The following is a 21,151-nucleotide window of genomic DNA, read 5'->3' as shown; positions in this document are numbered from 1 at the left end:
TTCAACATTCAGTGTACCCTTTCCTACAATTCTTCCTTTTGCTCCCCCTCCATAGGTCACTCTACCATACTTTTGTACAAAATACTCGATTAGATGTTCTTTAGAGCCCGTCATGTGGCGTGAGCTTCCTACTATCAAAGTACCAATGACCTGCAATATTAGTTTTCAATGAAGTGTAGACAACTTTACAGGATTTTTTACCTTTGGGACCCAAATTTGTCTTACTGTAGGTCGATGGTGGGAGGTGTTGCGGAAAGTGTTGGACAACATTCGGGGCAACATCTGGCTCGATTTTTGATTCATGTGATCATCCCTGAGTTTAAAACAGTATGGCCTGATATGACCAGGCTTAAAGCAGTAATGACATACATACCTTCGTTTTCTTCTCTTAGAAATTGGTGCAGAAGGTTGTTTTATTGGAGGAGAGCTTTTGATGGGAGACTTGGATTGAAGTTGTGGAGATGTATCAGCTTTTCCTTTCACAAAGATAGTAGGCTTGGAAGATTCACCTGTTTCATACACACTGTCCTTGAACTCTAAGCCTTTCTTGTCATCTCTTCCCATCAGAAGAATGGATTCAAGCTTGGATGAGCTTGTGTTAAATTTGGACAAGGTTTCAGTTGCTTTTTGAAGATCTTCTCTGGTCTTTCCAAGTTCCAAATCCTTTTTGCTCAAAATTACCTCAAGTTTAGCAACCACTGCTTTTAGATCAGCATTTTCTTTCGCCGATTTTAGTTCGGCATTTTCTTTCACCAGATTTGCATTAAGCTTGTTTCTTTTGGTCCAATCTTCAAACAGTTCTTCATAAAGCTCCTGAACACTTTCAAGAGTAAGTTCTTCACCGTCAACCTCCAGATCATCTTCATTCAAGTTTCCAGAAACTGTAGAGTTGAGACAGACTGATTTTTCACAAATGTTGCAGCCAGGTGTAGCAACACCTAGGGCAACACCTGAGGGATTCACTTGTAACCAGCGAGTTTCTGTCAGTAGTGCAGTGAGGGAGGTTTGGTTGTCTTCATCAGTGGACTTCTCCTCAAGATCAGATTCTTCATCGCTTAGGGATGCATTGTAGCCTTTGTTCTTGCGTAATCTGTTTGCACACTCATTGGCGTAGTGGCCGAACCCTTGGCATTCTCTACACTGCACCGAATCAAACTTCCTTGGTTTGAATTTTGCACTTCGTCAGCAGTCCAGTCATTTTCAGGCTTTGGTCGATTGTCCCCCTCTTGATCTGTTGCGACTGGTGGAGTCCATCCGTTGATGACACGCTGCCACGCCCGTTCATCTAGAGATTTTATGTAGTATCTTATCTTGACCTTCCATAAGCTGTAATTAGTACCATCAAGGACTGGTGGTCGAAGTGCTGCACTTGCAAACGTAATGTCCATTAGATATTTCTGTCAAACAAAACAAAAACCAGAATCAACACTTAGTATATCAAGAGTTGGCTCTGATACCACTTGTTAGGATTATTTTGTCCGACAGATACGTAAATTCATGAGAATATCAGAATAAGATTAAAAATAGTAAATTTGTGTTTAGTCAGAATTAGGTGTTGTGTCAGATGTTACAACATCTCGGACAACATCTACATGCAGCGGAAAATTAATAATACAAATTGACTTGAAACAAATAGATGGACGAGGTTAAATTTGCACAAGTATAAATATTTGTGCGGTGCCTTATGGCAAAAATTAATCACTAGAAAACCACAATGTTTACACAAAAACCTAACACTAGTGATTATGACAAAAATCAATTTCCTCAACACGTTGAGAAAACAAATGCTTTCTAAAAACAAACAACCAGACTAACACTAAAACAAGAAAACGTGTTCCCAAACAGTAGATCCAAGCGAAACAATCTTCAGCCAACGTCTGCACAGATGTTGTCTTCGGATGTTCCCAACAATCAAGGCAACACTTGATAACGGCAGTCTTCAAGGCAGCAGTGTTGATAGTGATTATCTCTGAACTTCAGATCGTGCAAAGTATGCGTATTACTTTGAGTAGAAGACGGCCCCCTTCAACGTCCTAGGTTTTCCTTTTTATAGATGAGAGCCTTATCTCATAAGGAAACCTAGTAAGCAAGGAAAATAAGAGTTTTATTAGGAATAAACTCTTTTTAAACATTGAAATCTTCTCTTATCAATTTACTAAATCTTTTAATATCTTATGAATCGTATTTGTGAGACGGATCTCTTATTTGGGTCATCCATGAAAAAAAATTATTTTTTATGCTAAGAGTATTACTTTTTATTGTGAAAATGGGTAGGTTTGACCCGTCTCACAGATTAAGATCCGTGAGACGGTCTCACATGAGACCCACTCCCAAGATTTTACCCGAACGAGACTTCAAACTTTTAACAAAGAGGGCAACTTTAGAAAAAGCGAAACAATCAAATTACTATGAATAGTTTGAAAATTACAAAGGACTAAAAGTGTAAATACCAATAAGTATGGGGAGGAGAAACAATTATTCCATTTTCTGTTAATAAGAATCGTTTCTTCTCAAATATAGAGAATTTACGTTAGAAAAAGCTGCAGCTCTCTCTTCTCTCTCCAAATGTCAATGCCGAATCGATGTACTCTCGTAAATTTCCCATGTTATGCAGCGAATTCACGCGTCAAAGAGCTGCAACTATCTCTCTTCTTCTCTTGATGTCAATGACGAATTAAGCACTGCTTAATCTTTGTGTGCTCTCCTTCTGTATCTGTGCACTTAAGCTACAGGTGAGCGAAAGCCCGAATTATCACTTTTTAAGATTTTTATTTGGCTATTTTATATTTTTGTTGCTTTATGTTTTGTGATAATGCTGATTGTGTTGTTGTAATGTATGGTGGATCTGATGCGAGTGAAGGATCTGAGTGAATTTCTGGGGAAAGTTTTTTGGGATTTGATTGTGTCGAGAAGTGGTTCTGTTGATTTTTCTTAGCTCTAACTACGCAGTCATGAAGGTTTGATTCGTGTTTTCAGACGGAATTGTGGAGGTTATTTGATTTCCGTGTGGCAGTTCATATATGCAAGTATAAGTTTGAGTGGGAGGTTTTTGTGATCTGAGTTTGATTGTCTTAGCCAAGGAGTGGATCATTGTGCTGCGATTTTTTTATATTTGATTACTTGAACTATGCAATGTGACCGGGAAATTGGTTATTCTTTGGTTAGAGGATGTTTGTGTGGGATTTTTTCCGATGCTAGCTTAGATAATTTGGAGTCTTGATCACTTTATGCATGAAAGATTGTGTCTGATGATTCTTTGACGTTGTCGTAGGAGTTCAGATGGTAACTTTTGCATGTGTTTGAACATTATTTCCGAGTTTGGACATGAGAAGCTTTTGGTGCAATAAACTACATTTGATTTTCGGCTCTAGACTACCGGTCAACTGGTTGCTTTTGTGCCTAGTTAGTGTCTTCGTTTTGATTGCACTTTTTGGGTCTTCTTCCACTACGTTTGATTCTGTGACTGCTTCTGCAAGACCTGAAAATTATTTGAACTATATAGATTATAGAAGATTGAAAGAAGGAGAATTGAGTGATTATTTCTATTTAAAAAACTTAGGGTCTGATACTGTAAAGGATTTTAGTCTTTGTGGAAAGGAAAGAGAGAACTATGTGCCATACTACAATGTGTCTGCTAGTTTGCTAGCTGGTTTTAAAGATGGGGAGGAATTTGATCGTCACAGTGAAGTACAACATGATCAACATCATTGCTTGGTTCGACCCCCTAGAGATTATAAGATTCCTTTGAATTGGCCAAGTGGTAGGGATATTGTATGGACTGGGAATGTTAAGCTAAGCAAGGACCAATTCCTTTCATCTGGAAGCATGACAAAAAGGTAGTTATTCTGAGCTTAGTTCGAAATTTCGGATTCAACCTTCTCAGTTCCGTTGGACTAGTGGGAATATGCTAGTTCTTCTGTAAATAAAATACTATATTTGTCATCTATTCCATCATTGATGTACATTTGAACTTCTACAGGTTAATGTTGCTGGAAGAGAATCAAATTTCCTTTCACTCGGATGATGATATGCTTGTCGATGGTGTCAAGGATTATTCTCACCAGATTGCTGAGATGATAGGATTGGAAAGTGATGCTGAATTCTGCGAAGCTGGTGTAAGTTGTCTCTACCAAGCCTATCATCTCTTCTTAATTCATAGTTTGGTCGACTGCACCAGGTTTTCTTATGTAAACTCAGGTTGTCTTTGTTAGGAAAATCCAGAAAAGTTTAAAATTTTGTTTTTTCCTTGTGAAAATGTTTTGCATTTTATCGTTAATCGTAAAAATATAAATTGCCATATACCTAATTTTGTGTTTGATGAATTTGCTTCTGCTAAATTGCAGGTGCGCAATGTGTTAGATATTGGCTGTGGATTTGGCAGCTTTGACGCTCACTTGCTCTAGCTCAAGTTGATGGCCGTTTGTATAGCAGCTTATGAGTCAACCGGTAGCCAAGTTCAGCTAGCCCTTGAGAGAGGTCTACCGGCTATCATTGGAAGTTTCGTCTGAAGACAGCTACCATTTCCATCGTTGTCATATGACATGGTTCATTGCACTCAGTGTGGCATCTTCTGGGATGACAAAAGATATTTTCTTTGTGTTTGCACCAAAAATAAAAATAAATCGATATTGTTTGGCTTAAGGGTGATAGTCTTTCCTCTTTCTGTCAAGCAATTTTCAAGGCAATGCTTTTCTCCTTAGGATCATAGGGAATATTCTTATTTCTCTAACAAAGATTTGTTAAACTTAGCCCGTGGACAATGGACTTTATCAGACTTAGAGCCTTTTTACATTTTAGGAAAGTAAAATTGATATTTGGTGTGAGAACCCGAATTTCCAGCATTTCAGTAGCAATGAAAAATTCCAGCAGACTCCCAGCAGACCAGAATCCAGCACCAGACCAGAATCCAGCAGCAGCAGAAGAACGATATTCCAGCAGACAGTTACTGATTCAGCTTAGACTTGTAACTGAAGCATTTATCACGGAATAAATGTTGTTAATGGCAGATTATGGCCATTAAATGGGAAGCTAACAGTCAGAATATTTGTCTATAAATAGCACCCTCAACCTCTGAATTGGTGTTACACAAAACAAATCTTGAATTATCACTTGAAATATTTGATATAAGAGAGTGCTTATTTTCGGGCAGTAGAAAGCAGTAGCGAGAGCAAGCCTATTTCCAGAATTCAACCGAAACTCTCCAGCAAATTACGGTAAGTGGGCTTATGTATAAATATCTTGAAACACGTTTGATGATTTCTGTTTTAAAGCAAAGTATATTCTCGATTTCTCATTTTGAAGCACTGAAACTTAGTGAACTAATTGATAGGAATATATATTCTGAACATTACTGAATTTTGATTACTGATTACTGGCCTCACCCCTTAGAGGAGAGAACATATAGGGGACTGATATCAGTTTAGCCATGAAATTCACGAACATGCTCAGTGCTTACTTGTTAAACTTCTGATTACTGATTACTGATTACTGAATACTGATTACTGACTACTGATTTCTGAATACTAATTCCTGTTCTGAAAGTAAAAGTTTCTGTATATTCTTGAAATAATGTTCTGTATTAAAATGATTTTCGAAAACTGGGAGTTATTCCCGCCCCCGCTTACTGAGTGACAATCATATCACTCACCCACCGAAATATCTCAGATAAGAACGATGAAGAAAGGTTAGAAGAAGAGGAGCAAAATCAGTTTTGGGGATGGTGAAGAAGAAAACTGTTATTTTCAGTTTTAGATTATGTTTTCCGCTGCATCTGTAGAAGCAATGTTATGTCTGTTTTACATTTCTGCTGTAAAACATTAGTGATTCGAATTTGTATCAGACAATGAAGTATTTCATATTATGAATAAACAGACTGGTTTCTGAATTTTGTACTTCTGAGGCTGGTTGTTTTCGAATGTAAATTTAAGAGCAACGTCGGTGTCAACCAACCCCCGTCTCGGGACGTGACATTTAGGTTCAATACGTATGCCAATCTATTGTCATTCTGATTTCTTGTTGCAGCTACCACCATTTGATTTGATGTGGGTAGTACACCCAGAAAGTTGCGTGAAATGTGTATGTCTTGGTGTCACGGAGCTATTTATTTTTTACTTTGATTATACACAAAATTCGTACTGTTGAACAATTTCAGGTACCATAACTATCAGATGTCATTGCACGAGGTATTTATATGAGAGATTTTTTCTATAAATAGAAATTTACTATTTCACGGAAAGTATTCTTTAGATGTCACACACATCTTCAAGTTGTCAAATTGGTTCTCTTCAGATCCTACTTAAACATTTGTATTTTCTTATTCTCTCCATTCTAATGGAAGTACAATATTTTGCTGGGAAAATTTTTGTTGCTTCTTTAATACTGACAACTTGGCAATGAATGAGATCTAAGTTCATACTAAATAGTCTAGGTTAATGAAAAAGATAAAGTCCAAACTGATGGACGTAAATTGAACTTTATGATCAAGATTTTGCTCACGTCTGGAATAAGCGGCAGATAGGTGTATCCTCAAAGAAAAAAAATAACTTTGTCTGTACATTCATTTTAACACCAAATTGACATCTGCTGGATTTGTATTTGATGTGAATACCAAACTACAAAGCAAATTAGTTTTTTATGCTTTCTAAGCTTTCTAGGTTCTGTGAAAGAGGATAATCTTGTACTTAAGTTTTTTGACATAATTTGATTGATTTAAATTATTCAGTTATTATTTCTTGTACTTATTACGAGTTTGTGTATCAGATGGAATCTTTCTAATCGAAGCTGACAGAGTACTCAGGCCTGGAGGATACTTTGTTTTAACATCAGCCACTAGCAGACATCAAGGAAGTTATGTAGGCACAAAGAAAGGCAGCATTGCAACTCCTTTTGAAGTATTCACACAAAAACTATGCTGGAATCTTTTAGCAGAGCAAGAGGAGACTTTCATCTGGCAGAAAACTGCAGATGCTCAATGCTATATTTCTAGGTGAGGCTAGTTTGTTACGCTTATCCTTTGCTTGATTATTTTGGTTTAATTCCCTGCCTAGCTCTCTTTCATTTTTCAGTTTACTTTATATCCCTTTTCCCTCCTCAGTTTTACCATCGTGCATCTTTCATTTATCCGTGATTTCCTTTCTGTTCTAATTTTAGGAAGCAGGGCAGTACCCCACTTTGTAATGCAGAGGATGTCCAATCATATTATAGACCACTTGCGCAGTGTATAAGTGGGACGACAAGCAAGCATTGGATCCCAATTCAGAAGAGATCATCTGGTTCATTTACCTCTGATCAGCTGGAAGTCTATGGTAAGTAATGTTAGTTCAACGACATACAGGTGTTGCGCTGGTATATCGATTTATGTTTATCTTTTGTCCACGGCCAACATGCTGAACCCTGCTCTCTTTGGTTTGCAAACAAAGTCAATTTGTCATATTGTTCAATTTTTACAGGAATTAATCCTGAAGATTTCTTTGAAGAATTGGAGTTCTGGAGATCATCATTAAGAAATTATTGGTCATTGCTTTCTCCCTTGATTTTCTCTGACCACCCAAAGAGGCCAGGTGATGAAGACCCAATGCCTCCTTATAATATGGTTCGGAATGTGATGGACATGCATGTTCACTATGGAGGCTTTAATGTTGCGCTGTTGGAAGCTACAAAGTCTGTGTGGGTGATGAATGTTGTGCCCGTAGGTGAACCTAATATACTTCCTATCATTTTTGACCAAGGTTTTGCAGGTGTCTTGCATAACTGGTAAGATGTTTGTTCGAAAGGTTCCTTACACTAGTTCACTGCTGTGTTTCTTGAGTAAAAATTGACTAAGAAGCCGCTGCTTGTTCTGGAAATCCTATTTCAGGCTTAAGTTTCTTTTGACGTCATGTTTCTAATATAGAATAATATAATCTATATTCTTATAGCAATGTTTACTAGTATTTTACCTGGAATGGCTTATTGTTGAACACCCCAAATTTGGTGGAGATATTGGGATATAAGAACATTAGCCATCAATCAATAAGGTTCGTTTGGAGGTGGAGTGGGAATTTTGTAGTAGTACATCAAGCTTCTTTGAAATAGTTCGAAACATAGTCTGATTTGGATAACAGTTTTAATTCCAATTTCACGGTCGAGAAGTTTATCCTCTATAAGCCAATATGCAAACCATGTCTACAAAGCATAAAATATTCTCTACTCAGTCGCTTTTCTATGTGATTTATCTTGTTTTCTTGTTCTATTTCTTGAATTTTCTAAAGCCATTTCCATGAAGTGTTGAGAAAACAGTTCTTGCCATGCAGGTGTGAACCTTTCCCTACCTACCCTCGGACATATGACTTGCTTCACGCGAAGGGACTGCTTTCACACCTTGCTACAGAACAGTGCAGTATGGTTGATTTAATTTTTGGAATGGATCGTATTCTCCGGCCAGAGGTAAATGGTCAATGACCCATAGTGTAGATGCTCTAAAGTTCTTAATTATTCGATGACTTTCTGCATCTCATCCTGTTTAAGCACAAACCTCATGCACGTATTTTTGTATCGGGTCCTGGCTCTTGGATACTAGCATTCTCAAATTATATGCATACTGTGTGTAGGATGGGTTATTGTATCTGATCAGGCTGGTCCTATTGAGAGTACACGTACCCTTGTTACACACGCTCCGCTGGGAAGCTCGGGTATTGATCTCTTCAGAATGGAAGTGACCAGCGGTACGTATGCCAAAAACACATTTCTGAGAAAATGATCTCTTACGGAGCTCTCAATCCTGACATCATCCTCATCTGGTATCTCATGTCTGATTCATCTGAATATTCGAAAACTGTGGGGGCTTACAGGGCAAGTATGGCAGTGTTTTTCTCAATACACAAATTCTAATGACATCTGGTAAAATTAATCATCCCTTGAGACATTTGTTCCAATCGAAAAATCAATATTTGAATTTTAATGGCTACATTCAAGCAAACTTGGTAACTCGTGACGGATACGAGTAGTGCCATGGGCTTGTGTCACGCATCGCGGGCCGGGCTCGGGTGACAGATGTAGAGCTATCGGCATGGAAACGAGAATTGTTAGGGGGCAAAGTGCTACGTGATGGGAGCACCTTGAACCTGCGGGGCAAAGTGCACATAGGAGCACCTTTCTATACTATTGCCATCGGCTAGGTTTTCTTTCCCTACATAGTATTAACATCATCAGTCCGCGTGGTTCTGTGGGGTGGTAGTGTCTTTTGATGCAATGCTATCACCCAAGTGACATTCTCTAATTACATCAATTTCAGGACAACACGACTGCCTGGTTAAGGATTTCAACACACAGCCAATGATGATTTTCCCACGAGAAACATGTCCTTTCAGCGAACTTCGATGGTAATCGAAAATTTTGAAGGTTGTAGGATTAGAGAATAATGTTTTGGTTGCAGAGGTGATTCTCCAGTTCAAAGAAAAGAGCGATCAACTCCAAATTAGTTCACACAGCATGTTGCTAAATCCTCTTTTTTTCTCTTTTCTTTTTTTTAAATTCATATTTGTATTATTCATGTGATTCGGAATCTTGTTTGCTTGCTTTTAAACAACTGAACGCATTCTGCGTAATTGGTACAAAAGTCCAATCTAACGTCATGTACGTAACAAAAGTTTAATTGGAAATCAGAACATAAGACGAACTCACACGGTATAGTGAAGGATACTCCCTGAATCCCGAGTCTTGTTTAAGCTCCGATGTCCGCTTGCTCGCTTTAAATAGTGTTTCTGCATAGGAAATGCCATTTTACAAACACATTTTACATTGTTCTAGCAAAATTAATAATATGTGCTATAAATATTAATGATATGAGTATAGATATTGCGAAAAGAATGTAAACATGTGCTTTTCAGTAATTAAATTTAATATATTTTTTAAATTTAAAAGCACCAACGGTTGTGCTTCATTGTCTGACCCTTTGTTTCACGTCTTTTGGAAAATTACATCTCTCTCTTTGCACGTTTTTTATTTTTATCATATTATTGGTTAATTTATAATTTTATTTCAATTATCTTATATATTTTTTTCATCGGAGTGTTATTGTGATATCGGACATGTTAATAATGTTTATCGCTACGATAACAATATTCGCTAACTTGTCATCATTTTTCGGTATCAATTATCATTTGGATAAAAAATAATTAAAATCGGAAAAAAAATACAAAATAATGAATTAAGTCTATAAATTGATCGATAACCTAACTAAAAATAGAAAATATATATTACATGAGAAAAAAGTAATTTTTCTTATTCACATCTCAAAATTAAAAAAAATATTTTTTAAAAAATATCCCAAATAAATATTTTATTTCTTAAAATATCATATTTCTTTTCAAAACAAAAAGAAGTAAACATATTCAAATGTATCGACATATCGTAAACAACATGATTGGTTGATTGAATAAATGATGTACAAAAAAAAAAAACATATACGCACGTGTGTCCTCTGCCAGTTTTCATAATTCCACTATTCACTCCCTATCTTTCCTCAAATTACGCAAGTGCCCCAATCCAACCGTCTCCGTCTCTTCGCCTTCCATTTGCCCCCCGTTTTCCGTGTATTCTCCATACAAATATATATAATAATAACCTGTATGTATAAAAAGCACGAACGAAGCTCTCAGTTTTCTCTACGTTTCTAAATCTTTGATTTTATTTTATTTGATTTGTTGGGGAAAATGTCGACGGAAAATGGGAGAGAGGATATGGTGTACATAGCTAAGCTCGCGGAACAGGCCGAGCGTTATGATGGTAAATTAATTTACATTGCTATGTGTATATACGTCGTTTAGTTGCGTATGATATATGGTTTCCATTTTCTATGTGTTTTTGTGTTCTGTAAGGATGTGGAATTGCCTCGTGTAGATAATTTTATTTCAGCATTTGTGTGTGGGGAAGAAGTGGGTTTCTGATGATCGGCTTGTCTGTAAAAATTTACGGCTTTTTTTTTAGATTTGATGTGTGTGTGCAATTGGTGCAGGCATGCGAGTTGTGTGTGTGTTTCTGGTCGGAATGGGTTACAGTCGGGCTCATGAGAAAATTAGTGATGTTGGTCTTTTTTGTGCTGTAAAATTCCATGAGAATGTGCTTGAGGTAATAGATTGAATTTTTCTATAACCAATGATGAGGATGATATTTAATGTATTTTGAATATGCAAAAACTAAAATTCCAAAAAAAATGCGTATAAAATCCGAAGATTTTTTTTTTTTGGGTTTTGTAGGATGCCTGTTCTTTGAGCATTGATTTTGGGTGCTCTATAAGATATACTAATTCATTGAAGTAGTGTAATGTTGGTTGTCTAGTATATACATTAAGGGTTGATTCCAATTATGTGTTCTAAATGTTTTTAGGTTTTCTAGAAATCAAATCTCCTAGAATGTTTACACTATTTCTTGTTCAAACTTGGATATTCCTTCATTTGAAGGCTGTTAGGACTTAGGATTATGAATCTTTTTTAACATCTTTTGCTTTGCCATCTTGCGAATGCCTTTTCTCCCCTCCCACATTTTTCCCTCTTACAAATGAACTTGTGTCCTTTAGATGGAAGTTGTAACTATGTTTACTACCGTTAATTTTCGCAAAGTCGGGGCCTTGTCAATTACTTAATTGGGCTTTGCTAATTGGTAAAGGGTCAAACAATATCATCCACTTTGCTGGTCATGCTGAATGGTACCGTCACAATTTTTTTTTTTCCCAGAAATGGTTGAAAGTATGAAAAAGGTTGCAAAACTAGATGTTGAGTTGTCAGTCGATGAGAGGAACCTACTTTCTGTTGGATACAAGAATGTAATTGGCGCACGCAGAGCTTCATGGCGCATCATGTCGTCGATTGAGCAGAAGGAAGAGGCCAAAGGAAATGAAAACAATGTGAAACTGATTAAAGATTACCGGCACAAGGTGGAGGATGAGCTATCCGAAATCTGCTATGATATTCTTTCAGTCATTGACAAGCATCTAATTCCCTCTTCTGGTTCAGCAGAAGCTACTGTATTCTTTTACAAGATGTAAGTCAACTGGTTATCATGTTTAAATGAACTTATTCTTTCGGTATTCTTGGTATAACTTAGTATCTTCTTCTTGCTTTGACCTGATTATGCAATCAAAGTGTTCCAATAGTCTTCTATCCAAGGTTCGATTCAATGGATAGTTTAAGAAAATGCAGTCTCTAGATGCCAGGAAAACCATTTTTAGTTCATTTTCTCTAGCTCGTGAGTTTGTTGGAAAAAACAAATTTGTGTCACTGTTCTTTCCAAATGTAGCCTGGTCAAATCCAGACTTTTGGGTCTCTGTGTCAAGTTCTTTGCAGATCATTAAAGTTCAACAACTCTAATAGGTATTTGTTAACGTCTGTAGAGGGGGCGAAGTAACCCGAGGGATAAGCGTGGCTGCTTGAATTATTCACTATTTTGAATTTTCTGCCTTCTGGAACATCAATTAATCAGCCGCAACTGACTAATTTCTGGCCTATTCTAATTCAGGAAAGGTGACTATTACCGCTACCTTGCTGAATTCAAGACTGATCAGGAAAGAAAAGAGGCAGCTGAACAGTCACTCAAGGGCTATGAGGTGTGTTCATTTCTCTGTGCATGAGAAACCAATATAGAGAAATAACTAACTAATCAGTCAATATGGCTTTAACTGTTTTCCTTAGCTATCTTGTTTCCTTTCATCTGTAGGCAGCTTCAGCCACTGCAAATACAGATCTCCCATCCACCCACCCTATTCGTCTTGGTCTAGCTTTGAATTTCTCAGTGTTCTACTACGAGATCTTGAATTCCCCTGAGAGGTAATTTTATTGTTGTCTTTCATGGTTACTTGTGAGTGACTCTTTGAAGTGTTCTCAGAATCAAGTTGTTTAACAAAAATGGCAGGGCTTGCCATTTGGCTAAACAAGCATTTGATGAGGCAATTGCTGAGTTAGATACGTTGAGTGAAGAGTCTTACAAAGACAGCACCTTAATTATGCAGCTGTTGAGAGACAATCTCACTCTTTGGACCTCTGATTTGCCTGAAGATGGAGGTAAGTGGTGGTGTATCAGTTAGTTCTTTCGTATCTTCAGTTCAGTTAGTTTCATTCAAAAGTTCAAAAGACGTTTTTCCTCGTCTGATCTTATTTTAAGAGTGGAACTGTCGATACATCATCTTAAATTCTCAAAATGACTTAATTTCCGGAAACCTTTTTCATATTGTAATAATTATAATAACAAGAATAATAATGATCCTGTTCAGAATCTTGTAATGTTTCAGCTTCAATAAGTTTAGTAGAAGGTGTTTCAGTTATGTTTTGTGCTTTATTTTACCTCATTTCAAAAGTTTTAAAAGATATCATTTTTAATATAATTTTAAATTGTATACTTGAAACTGCTGAACATAGATCTTCCTCGTTTATGTGGTTTTAGTGATGTTGCTTTTGAGTCATATAAAAATTGTGCTAGTATATCAATATGCTGGAAAAATAGCTTGAAAACTCATTTAGAAAGAAATATACATGTCAATTCATCCACCAGACCAGAGCACTATCTAACTGAGTGTTAATTTTTCTTCAAACTTCCAAAACAATCTCAAAATCTTGAAATTAATAGCCAAATTCTTCCTAAAAGTGATTAGCTAACGCTAGAAATTGTACTTTACCCTTGGCAGGGTCAGGTGAGGAGAACAACAAAGGTGAGGAATCCAAGGCAGCAGCACAACCGCCTGAGGTCAATAACACTAAATCTCATCCCATATTGCCTATCCATTTTTCCTTCAATTCAGATCTCGCGTAATTATGTTGCAATCCATTTTTTTTATTGGCAATGAGAGCTGTTTCTTGAATCATTTTCAAAAGCATATTAACACACAAATGCGATACTGTTATTCTTTTGTTAAGATATTGTCATTGTCTCTCTTTTGCAGAATTAAGGACTAGACTGCACCCAAATCAATAATATATATCAAGAACATGTTTTTGGTTCATCTAAGCCCGAGACGGCCACATTCGAAATGCCAACGATCCCTTTTGTAACGACTACCACAAGTTGCTACCGCAGTAACTTTTGTTTTGGCTTCTGAGAAATTCCGTTTTATCAACTGAGTATTTAAGGTAAGAATATGATTTATGTGCAAGGACAGGCGTATCATATTTTTGATGGTTTATGAATATTTACGTGCTACTACTCATTGAAGAAGATTACTTGTTTTCTTTTATATAAGCTTTTACAAACATCATACAAGGAACAGCCGGAGAACCAAATCGAAAATAAACTTTTTAAGCTAACATTTTTGGTTAAGAAGTAGAATTGAAGTAAACGTCGATTCTTTAAGTTTTAAAAATGGGATGGAAAGATTTAATTTAGGAGAATAAAAGCCATGGTTGACTTAATTTAATCTTTTTTTTTTATCAAGGATAGACTACTATCAATTACAAAAGTCGATCCAAGCGCATAATGCAAAAAACGTCTAATATCTAACGTCCAGTTCAAATCCTCTAAACCTATTATTCCTCGAACGAAATGAAAGAACACAGTCCCTTACATGTAAGGCAAGACAAAGAAGAAGCTGCCTTGTAACATTCATCCTGCTAAGGGCCAAAAAACTAATCGGTCGGAGGTTCCATAATTTACAAAAGCCAGAAGCCGAACAACACGAATCGCAGATAAATTTAAAAAGAACTAGAGAGCCTACATCTTCCGCAAAGTGTACAGAGAGACCTGTGAATATAGTAAAGCATAAGAAAAGCATATAAAAGCAGGCATCACAAGGCTGTCTTTTGTTCAGATGTGAGCAACCATATCTAGAAAACTTACCATCATGTGTAATCTGTACTATACTGAAGATTAAACAGAAGGTCCCTGCGACTCTCTGTACCCATTCGAATTTTAAATTGCCTGCTTATTGATTCCACCTTGTCATCAGATTCGTAGTCCATCTCTCTAATGCATCGCCTACGCACCTTTTTTAGTATTCCCTTTGAGGGTTCAAATCCTGCTTTTACCTGCTCGAGGGGTTAAATTCCAGTTCAGGGATAGGTTCAATAGAAAATTGATAAAAGCTAAATGTGGTGTATCGATTAAATGCAAAATTTACCATATCATCAATCACGGTGAGAGCAGCTTTAGGATCCCGTATAATAAGATGAGCATCAATAAGTAGACTATATGTCATCATATTTGGTTCCATGCCCAATCCAACAAAGTGTTCAAATACTTTTACAGCTTCATCCCTCTGCATTATCAAAAAGCCCTTATGATTGATTCAACAGAAGTGCAAAACAGTATTTTGGGCTGGATCAAAGGAAGCGTTTAATTCAGTATGAACATGTGAACATGGCCGTGTACAATCACAGTTAAGATTGATCAAAAGCTACGATAATATATGTTACATGCATCATCTCTCTGAGAATCACCATGTATCTGGTTTGACCCTCAGGTTACACAAGTGGTTTTAAGAGAATAAGCCTTGTAAGATGTAAAAACTCTAAAATAATAACAATAACAAGAAGTTAACAGTAAAAATTAAGTGACTTGAAAATACTTACTTCAATTATCTACTTAAGTAAATCTCTAAATGTCAAATGCATGCTAGCCATAGGCCAAACAGGGGTATTATGCAGTTGTGAACAAGGGGAAGCGAGAGATGCACATCTAGTTACCTTGCTGAGTTTTCCAAAGGCACATATCAGGGAATTGTATGAATGGATATTTGGTGTCAATCCAAAATTTGCATCAATTGCGTTAAAGGTCTGATAAGCACGATCAAGATCCCATATATTTGCACATCCAAGAATGATACAATTGATGGCAGCAATAGACTTGTACGGTGGATTGCCTCGACTTAAATTCTCCAGCTGATAATAAACCTAAGCGAACACTTCAAAAATACAGTCAACTATAGGACATTTTGAGGGCACGTTACACTCTAACCATGAGAAATCATGCAAATCCAATAGAGGTACCAGAAAATATATAGGAAAGGATTCCATGTCAAGTTTGAGTTTTGGTCCTCAACTCCGAAAAGAAGGCAGAAAATTTTCAAGCCCGGGCAATTAGCTAGAACAAGAAATGATTTCACATCATGACCTAGAAGGTCTGCTCTTCAATATTTAAAAAAAAAAAATTAAGCATGCGTAGCAAGCTTGAAAAATATGAAACCATAACGCCATGACCTAGTTGGTTTGCTCTTTGAGTCGAATTTTTTACTCGTACTTCCAGTACCCCTAGCAATCAAAAAAATTGTCTACCGACTCTGAATAGATTTCATGTAAGGCTAAAAGGGTAACATGCATTGTTATATGTATGGAACTCAGAAAACATCTGAAGAATAGTTGCCGTTATCATTCTTAAAGGTTCATATTCTATCCAACCTGAGATTAATTCATTGAAATAAAAAAGCTTACATGAGGTACTTCTCAAATTATGCCGATACCCATGGACTTAAATCAGGACATTAAAATCAGTATCTTCTAACCAAATAGGTAGGGATTCACCTAAAAGATTTTGCTTGTTTCCCCAGTTCAGAAGATCCATTCACAACCGGTAACAATGATTTCAATGTTTTTACCCACTTTTAACATTGACACGTAAAACTCCCGAGACAATGATACGAGATATTCTCACAATATCATTTTTGGAATGCTCTAGCAACGGAAAATCTTCTCACACTGGTTCACTATTTTTGAATCAATGAACATGGTCGTATTGATTGCACGCACAGAAATCTCATTCGAATGCATGAGGGAAACAACCTGTTGACCCTCAGAAACTTAATGACTGTCTTAAGGAAATGATTACATAAAAATACTCTACTCATCGAAAACATGCCCGTCAAATTAACCAACACCGACTTGCATCGTCTGTCACAGCACCGCACAAGAAGGCACAAAGTTTCAATAAATGTCATTTTTATGTTTGACACCACTCCACCACCATCTCAAAAATTCTAATGCTATGGGAACCTTCTAACAGTCCACAAGTTACAAAATGAGTTCGAATATGTGATCACTTTTCTTCGGTCCTGAATTTTGACTTTCATTGTGATATTACAAGGAACTAGTTGTGCCATATATGACATGCCATAAAACTCTAACATAACTGACATGCAAGTATGCAGGTATTAGGAATCTGGCCTATGGCATCTGTCAAGACAAACAATAAAGAAGCAATTTTACCTAAATTGCGAAGATTAACTATTCATACTCAACAAAAGCTCAAAAAATATGCATCTAGACTCTAGTTAAAAGAACTCACTGAATCCAAAGTCTCGAAACCTTTCTTTGAACATGCTATTACAAGAGGATTCAAAGATTGAAATGGGGAGAATAGGTCTTCTCCATCTGTGCTTTTAGAATTTCCATAAGCACTCTCAAATTCATGCAGAGTACTGAAAGCCTTCTGTAAATTCCCCAAATTAGCATGGGCATAAATTTTTGCAATATAAGCTTCAGGACCAGGAACCTTCTTGTTACGCAGTGAGCGCTTTAGAACAGCCCATGAACCATCAAGGAGTCTAGAATTGTAAGTTCTACTAGCAGTTCCAAGAGCAGAGACAACTAATCCTTCATTTATAGAAAGATGGGTCTCAGGCCGTGATTTCTCCCCTCGAGCAATCCATTTAGCAATGAATTCAAGAGCATAATAAGTTAATTCGCTGTTATCTGATCGCATTGCTATATCAGCAATATAATTGCAGACAACCCAAGGAGGGCACAAAGACTTGTTCTGATCCATTTCCTAATAACAACCATGTAATCAGAGTCAGTCATCAGTATACTTTAACAAACTGCACATAGTATATATATAATGGGGCCAGTCAAAAGGATATGCACCTTGCATCTCTCTATAATTGATAACAAGGTGTCCAGTCTGGCATTTCTAGCACAGCTTTGCACACAGTCCGTGAATGCATTCAGTGACAGCATATATCCAGATTTCAACGTCAGATCGATGTACTTCACAGCAGAGTCAATCTGGTCATTTGAAAGAAGCATGCCAATGACTAAGTCATAAGACTCATCATCAGGTAGAGATTCTTTGTACTCTATTCCTGTTTGGAGCATCCTGGGGTCAATTACATAGATCCCACCATAACATTATTTTTGTGTCAAGTGAAAATGGTTTCAATTAATAAAACAATAAGCAATAAAATTCCATAAATAAAAAAGCAGAAAGAAGATTATATGCAACAAAACACCACGAGAAAGCAATGCAGAAGTTTCATTAAAAGCAAAATAAAAGGGGCTGAACGAGAAAAGAGAACAGGAAGGAGAACCAATAAAAACAGACACACTTTACTTTATAAGACATAATAATAAATAAAAAAAGGAGGTGGATGGAGCTAACAAAATCTTCATTTTTAGTCAATAGTCGCTGAAAAAGATTAACTTGAGGAGGAAATATAGAATAGGAAGGGGAAAATGGAGTGAATAATAGAATTGTGTCAACCAACTTACCGAAACAAAAGAGATTCAGATAGAACTTATGGCCTCTGCTGCAATTTTCATTTTATTCTTACCTAACCAAGTGCAACAATTTTCACCATGCCTCTATCGTCTCATGACAACAATCATCATATTTGATGCATAGGGCAAATGGAAAGATATAAAATCATAAAAACCATCACCAACGGAAGCATATTAAGGGTATAAATCATGTTGAACCATGTATTCTTAGACTATAAGAGAGACATTCAACACTTATTTTATATTTCCTATTGGGACATACATGTTCAACACATGATAAAAAATTTAAAGAAACAAGGGAGACCAAGTTTATCCTCCAGCTCTTACACTTACATCTTGTCTTTGACTTGACCCAACATACAAGAATTTCTTTATCCTCTATCTCTAATATTACAAGTCAGATATCTTCTCTAATCTTATAGACAGAAGGTACACCGCCCTAAGTAGGATATCGACCCTTGAAGAAGCCACACAACTGCTTATCCCCTCCGTGAAAGTATCAACTAAAGAACAACATTTAAACAAGAGTGCAACGACAAATACTGGTCAAATTAACATAAGATCTATTGCCGCTCGAGAAGTCATAAATATTTTCAGTTAATTTTTAATCAGGAAGATCACAACTTTTTTCCAAAGAGAAGTTGCTAAAAAGATTCAAACCTCTCAATCAATTTCTCAGCCGCGAGCGCTTCACCAGCCTGTTTCATAGTCTTGAATACAAGATTATACGACGCGGCATTGGGTACGATCCCGTAATCATCCATTTGCGCAACAAGGTCCAGTAGCTCTCCCGCAGATGCGCCGATCATCAAATTCGCCCGCAAGTAATGATTATAAAGGTTCACATCCGGCTTGTTGGGCTTACCATTCTTATCCAAAGACCTAATCCAAAACTCAAAAAGCTGTTTCATTTCATTCCATCTCTGCGAGGTCATCCAATCAGCGAACCGATTCATCAAACTTTGACCGTCCAGCGATTGAGAAAGAGATTGTATACGCGAAGTCGAGGTATTTTGAAGAAACCCTAAACTGATCGGAATAACCGCCGCATCGGCAGCGGATGCGGAGGGCACAGGGCTCCTCCAGTTCTCATTGTATAGCGGGCTTCCAGAGGCCGGGTTAGGTGGCAGAGGCGTTTGCGGCTGCGTATAAGGCTCAGGCTCAGGCTCAGGCCAGGCTCGGCCAGCTGAACATCCTGGTGGAGATGGATGGAGGTAGTAATGTATCTCAAGTTCCGCCGTCTGATCAACGGCCATGATCTGGCGATTAATGCCATTGGCGCCATTTCCGGCGAAATGCTTAAACGCAGATAGTCTATATGTATGAATATGTATCTATTTCATGGACGAAGCTCACTGTCAGTCCTCTGCTGCTAGGGTTTTGGAGAAAGAGAGAGAGAATAAGATTATAATTTTTTTCCGGTTTTGGAAACATTTGAGTTTTGGGAAATGCTTTTATAGTGTTGTTATTTTTTAAAAAAACATTGACTTTTTTAGGTTTAGATTGTGAGAGATACGAGTGTTTTGTATACATAAGTGAACCACTTAAATATTTGAGTTTTTGTTGACTGTTTTAATTCCGTATATTTGGTACTATATTATCATCATGATCTCAATTGCTTCGTTGTAATACACAACTGGTATCAGATCCTTATTGTAAATATTTTAAAATTCATAGTATTATTTGTTGTTGCAGCTTCGTCTAATATTCCATGTCAAAAACTATTTTTTGTGAGGTTTTGCTACGGCTACAGAATCAATGGACGAAGATGATGGGTTGGGACCTGGAATCAATAAGTTCGACGACACAACTTTTGTTCTAGCAGTTACATATTAAAGATTATTTGTATAAAAAGAATCTCTGCATCAACTTATCAGGAAAGAAGCCAGAAAATATGTAGGATGATGACTGGAAGCTCTTTTATCGACAGATGTTAGGTATAATATGATTAAACCTAACAAAGAACATGACACATAATGTGGTGGATGCAAAAACCAAAGAGGAGATGATGTTCATTTTGTCATATATGTAATAAAAAAAAAAACACATCGGCAAACAAGGTATATATTATGAAAAAGTTATTCAATTTGAAAATAAGAGAAGATGTTTCACCGATTAAACACATGAATGAGTTCAACATGATTTTTTATCGGCTAACATCGGTTGAAATTAATTTTGAAGATGAGATTCACACACTTATTCTTTTGACGTCTACCAAATGTTTGCGAACTGATGCATGTAGTGGTTAGCAACTCTGTTGGATAAATAAAGGTGTAATTCAATGATGTCATATATTAAATTCTTGATGAAGAAGTTTGTAGGATGGATTTGGATGAGGAAACATCATCAAGATCTATTTTAAATCTCGAGAACAGAGGCAAGGGCAAGATTGGCGAAAATAGTTTTAACCAATGGTGTGGTAGATCCAAATCAATAAACAGAAAGACAAAAACTCATTTTTAAAAAAATTTCGGAAGTGCTGGAGATGTGGTGAGACTGATAACTTGAAAAAAACTGAAAATCAACAAAGAAAAATGTTAATGTTGTTACTGAGGAGATACATGATACACTATTATTATCTATGAAAAGTCCGGTTGATTCTTAGGTTATGGACTTCGGAACTTCGTTCCATACCACTGGAAATCACGATGTATTCGACAATTACATTGCTAGAAATTACGGAAAAGTTTTTCTGGCAGATG

At 36.7% G+C, this 21,151-nt stretch overlaps 4 protein-coding genes across 5 annotated transcripts; 3 read left to right on the top strand and 1 right to left on the bottom strand.

Annotated features, from left to right (window-relative positions):
• Positions 1-2,756: 2,756 nt before the first annotated feature.
• LOC140806774 (probable methyltransferase PMT4) lies at positions 2,757-8,737 on the top strand. The gene is made up of 8 exons (XM_073163308.1): positions 2,757-3,836; positions 3,980-4,115; positions 4,344-4,583; positions 6,759-6,985; positions 7,150-7,304; positions 7,449-7,752; positions 8,292-8,424; positions 8,612-8,737. The coding sequence occupies exons 3-8, from the start codon at positions 4,542-4,544 to the stop codon at positions 8,735-8,737; spliced, it is 987 nt and encodes a 328-aa protein (XP_073019409.1). The 5' UTR covers positions 2,757-3,836; positions 3,980-4,115; positions 4,344-4,541.
• On the top strand, positions 3,325-4,508 carry LOC140806775 (probable methyltransferase PMT5). The gene is made up of 4 exons (XM_073163310.1): positions 3,325-3,836; positions 3,980-4,115; positions 4,212-4,343; positions 4,404-4,508. Exons 1-4 carry the CDS (start codon positions 3,325-3,327, stop codon positions 4,506-4,508), a joined length of 885 nt encoding a protein of 294 aa, XP_073019411.1.
• A 1,761-nt stretch (positions 8,738-10,498) lies between the features above and the next one.
• On the top strand, positions 10,499-14,181 carry LOC140807756 (14-3-3-like protein GF14 iota). 2 transcript variants are annotated; one of them, XM_073164716.1, is made up of 7 exons: positions 10,499-10,764; positions 11,712-12,018; positions 12,493-12,580; positions 12,691-12,800; positions 12,886-13,052; positions 13,655-13,713; positions 13,910-14,181. In XM_073164716.1, exons 1-7 carry the CDS (start codon positions 10,692-10,694, stop codon positions 13,913-13,915), a joined length of 810 nt encoding a protein of 269 aa, XP_073020817.1. In that variant the 5' UTR covers positions 10,499-10,691; the 3' UTR covers positions 13,916-14,181. The 2 variants fall into 2 exon arrangements, with proteins under 2 accessions (XP_073020817.1, XP_073020818.1); XM_073164717.1 differs by having other exon boundaries at positions 10,501-10,764; positions 12,886-13,034.
• A 289-nt stretch (positions 14,182-14,470) lies between these two features.
• LOC140807755 (pentatricopeptide repeat-containing protein At1g26460, mitochondrial-like) lies at positions 14,471-19,861 on the bottom strand. The gene is given in 8 exon segments (XM_073164715.1): positions 14,471-14,703; positions 14,800-14,987; positions 15,080-15,217; positions 15,645-15,851; positions 17,239-17,721; positions 17,817-18,048; positions 19,110-19,621; positions 19,624-19,861. Coding segments are annotated over 7 exon segments (1,869 nt in total). The 5' UTR covers positions 19,735-19,861; the 3' UTR covers positions 14,471-14,703; positions 14,800-14,801.
• Positions 19,862-21,151: the final 1,290 nt, after the last annotated feature.

This window comes from Primulina eburnea, chromosome 12 (assembly GCF_022965805.1).
Source record: "Primulina eburnea isolate SZY01 chromosome 12, ASM2296580v1, whole genome shotgun sequence".
NCBI lineage: Eukaryota > Viridiplantae > Streptophyta > Magnoliopsida > Lamiales > Gesneriaceae > Primulina > Primulina eburnea.
This window is presented reverse-complemented; position numbering and strand designations above follow the sequence as displayed.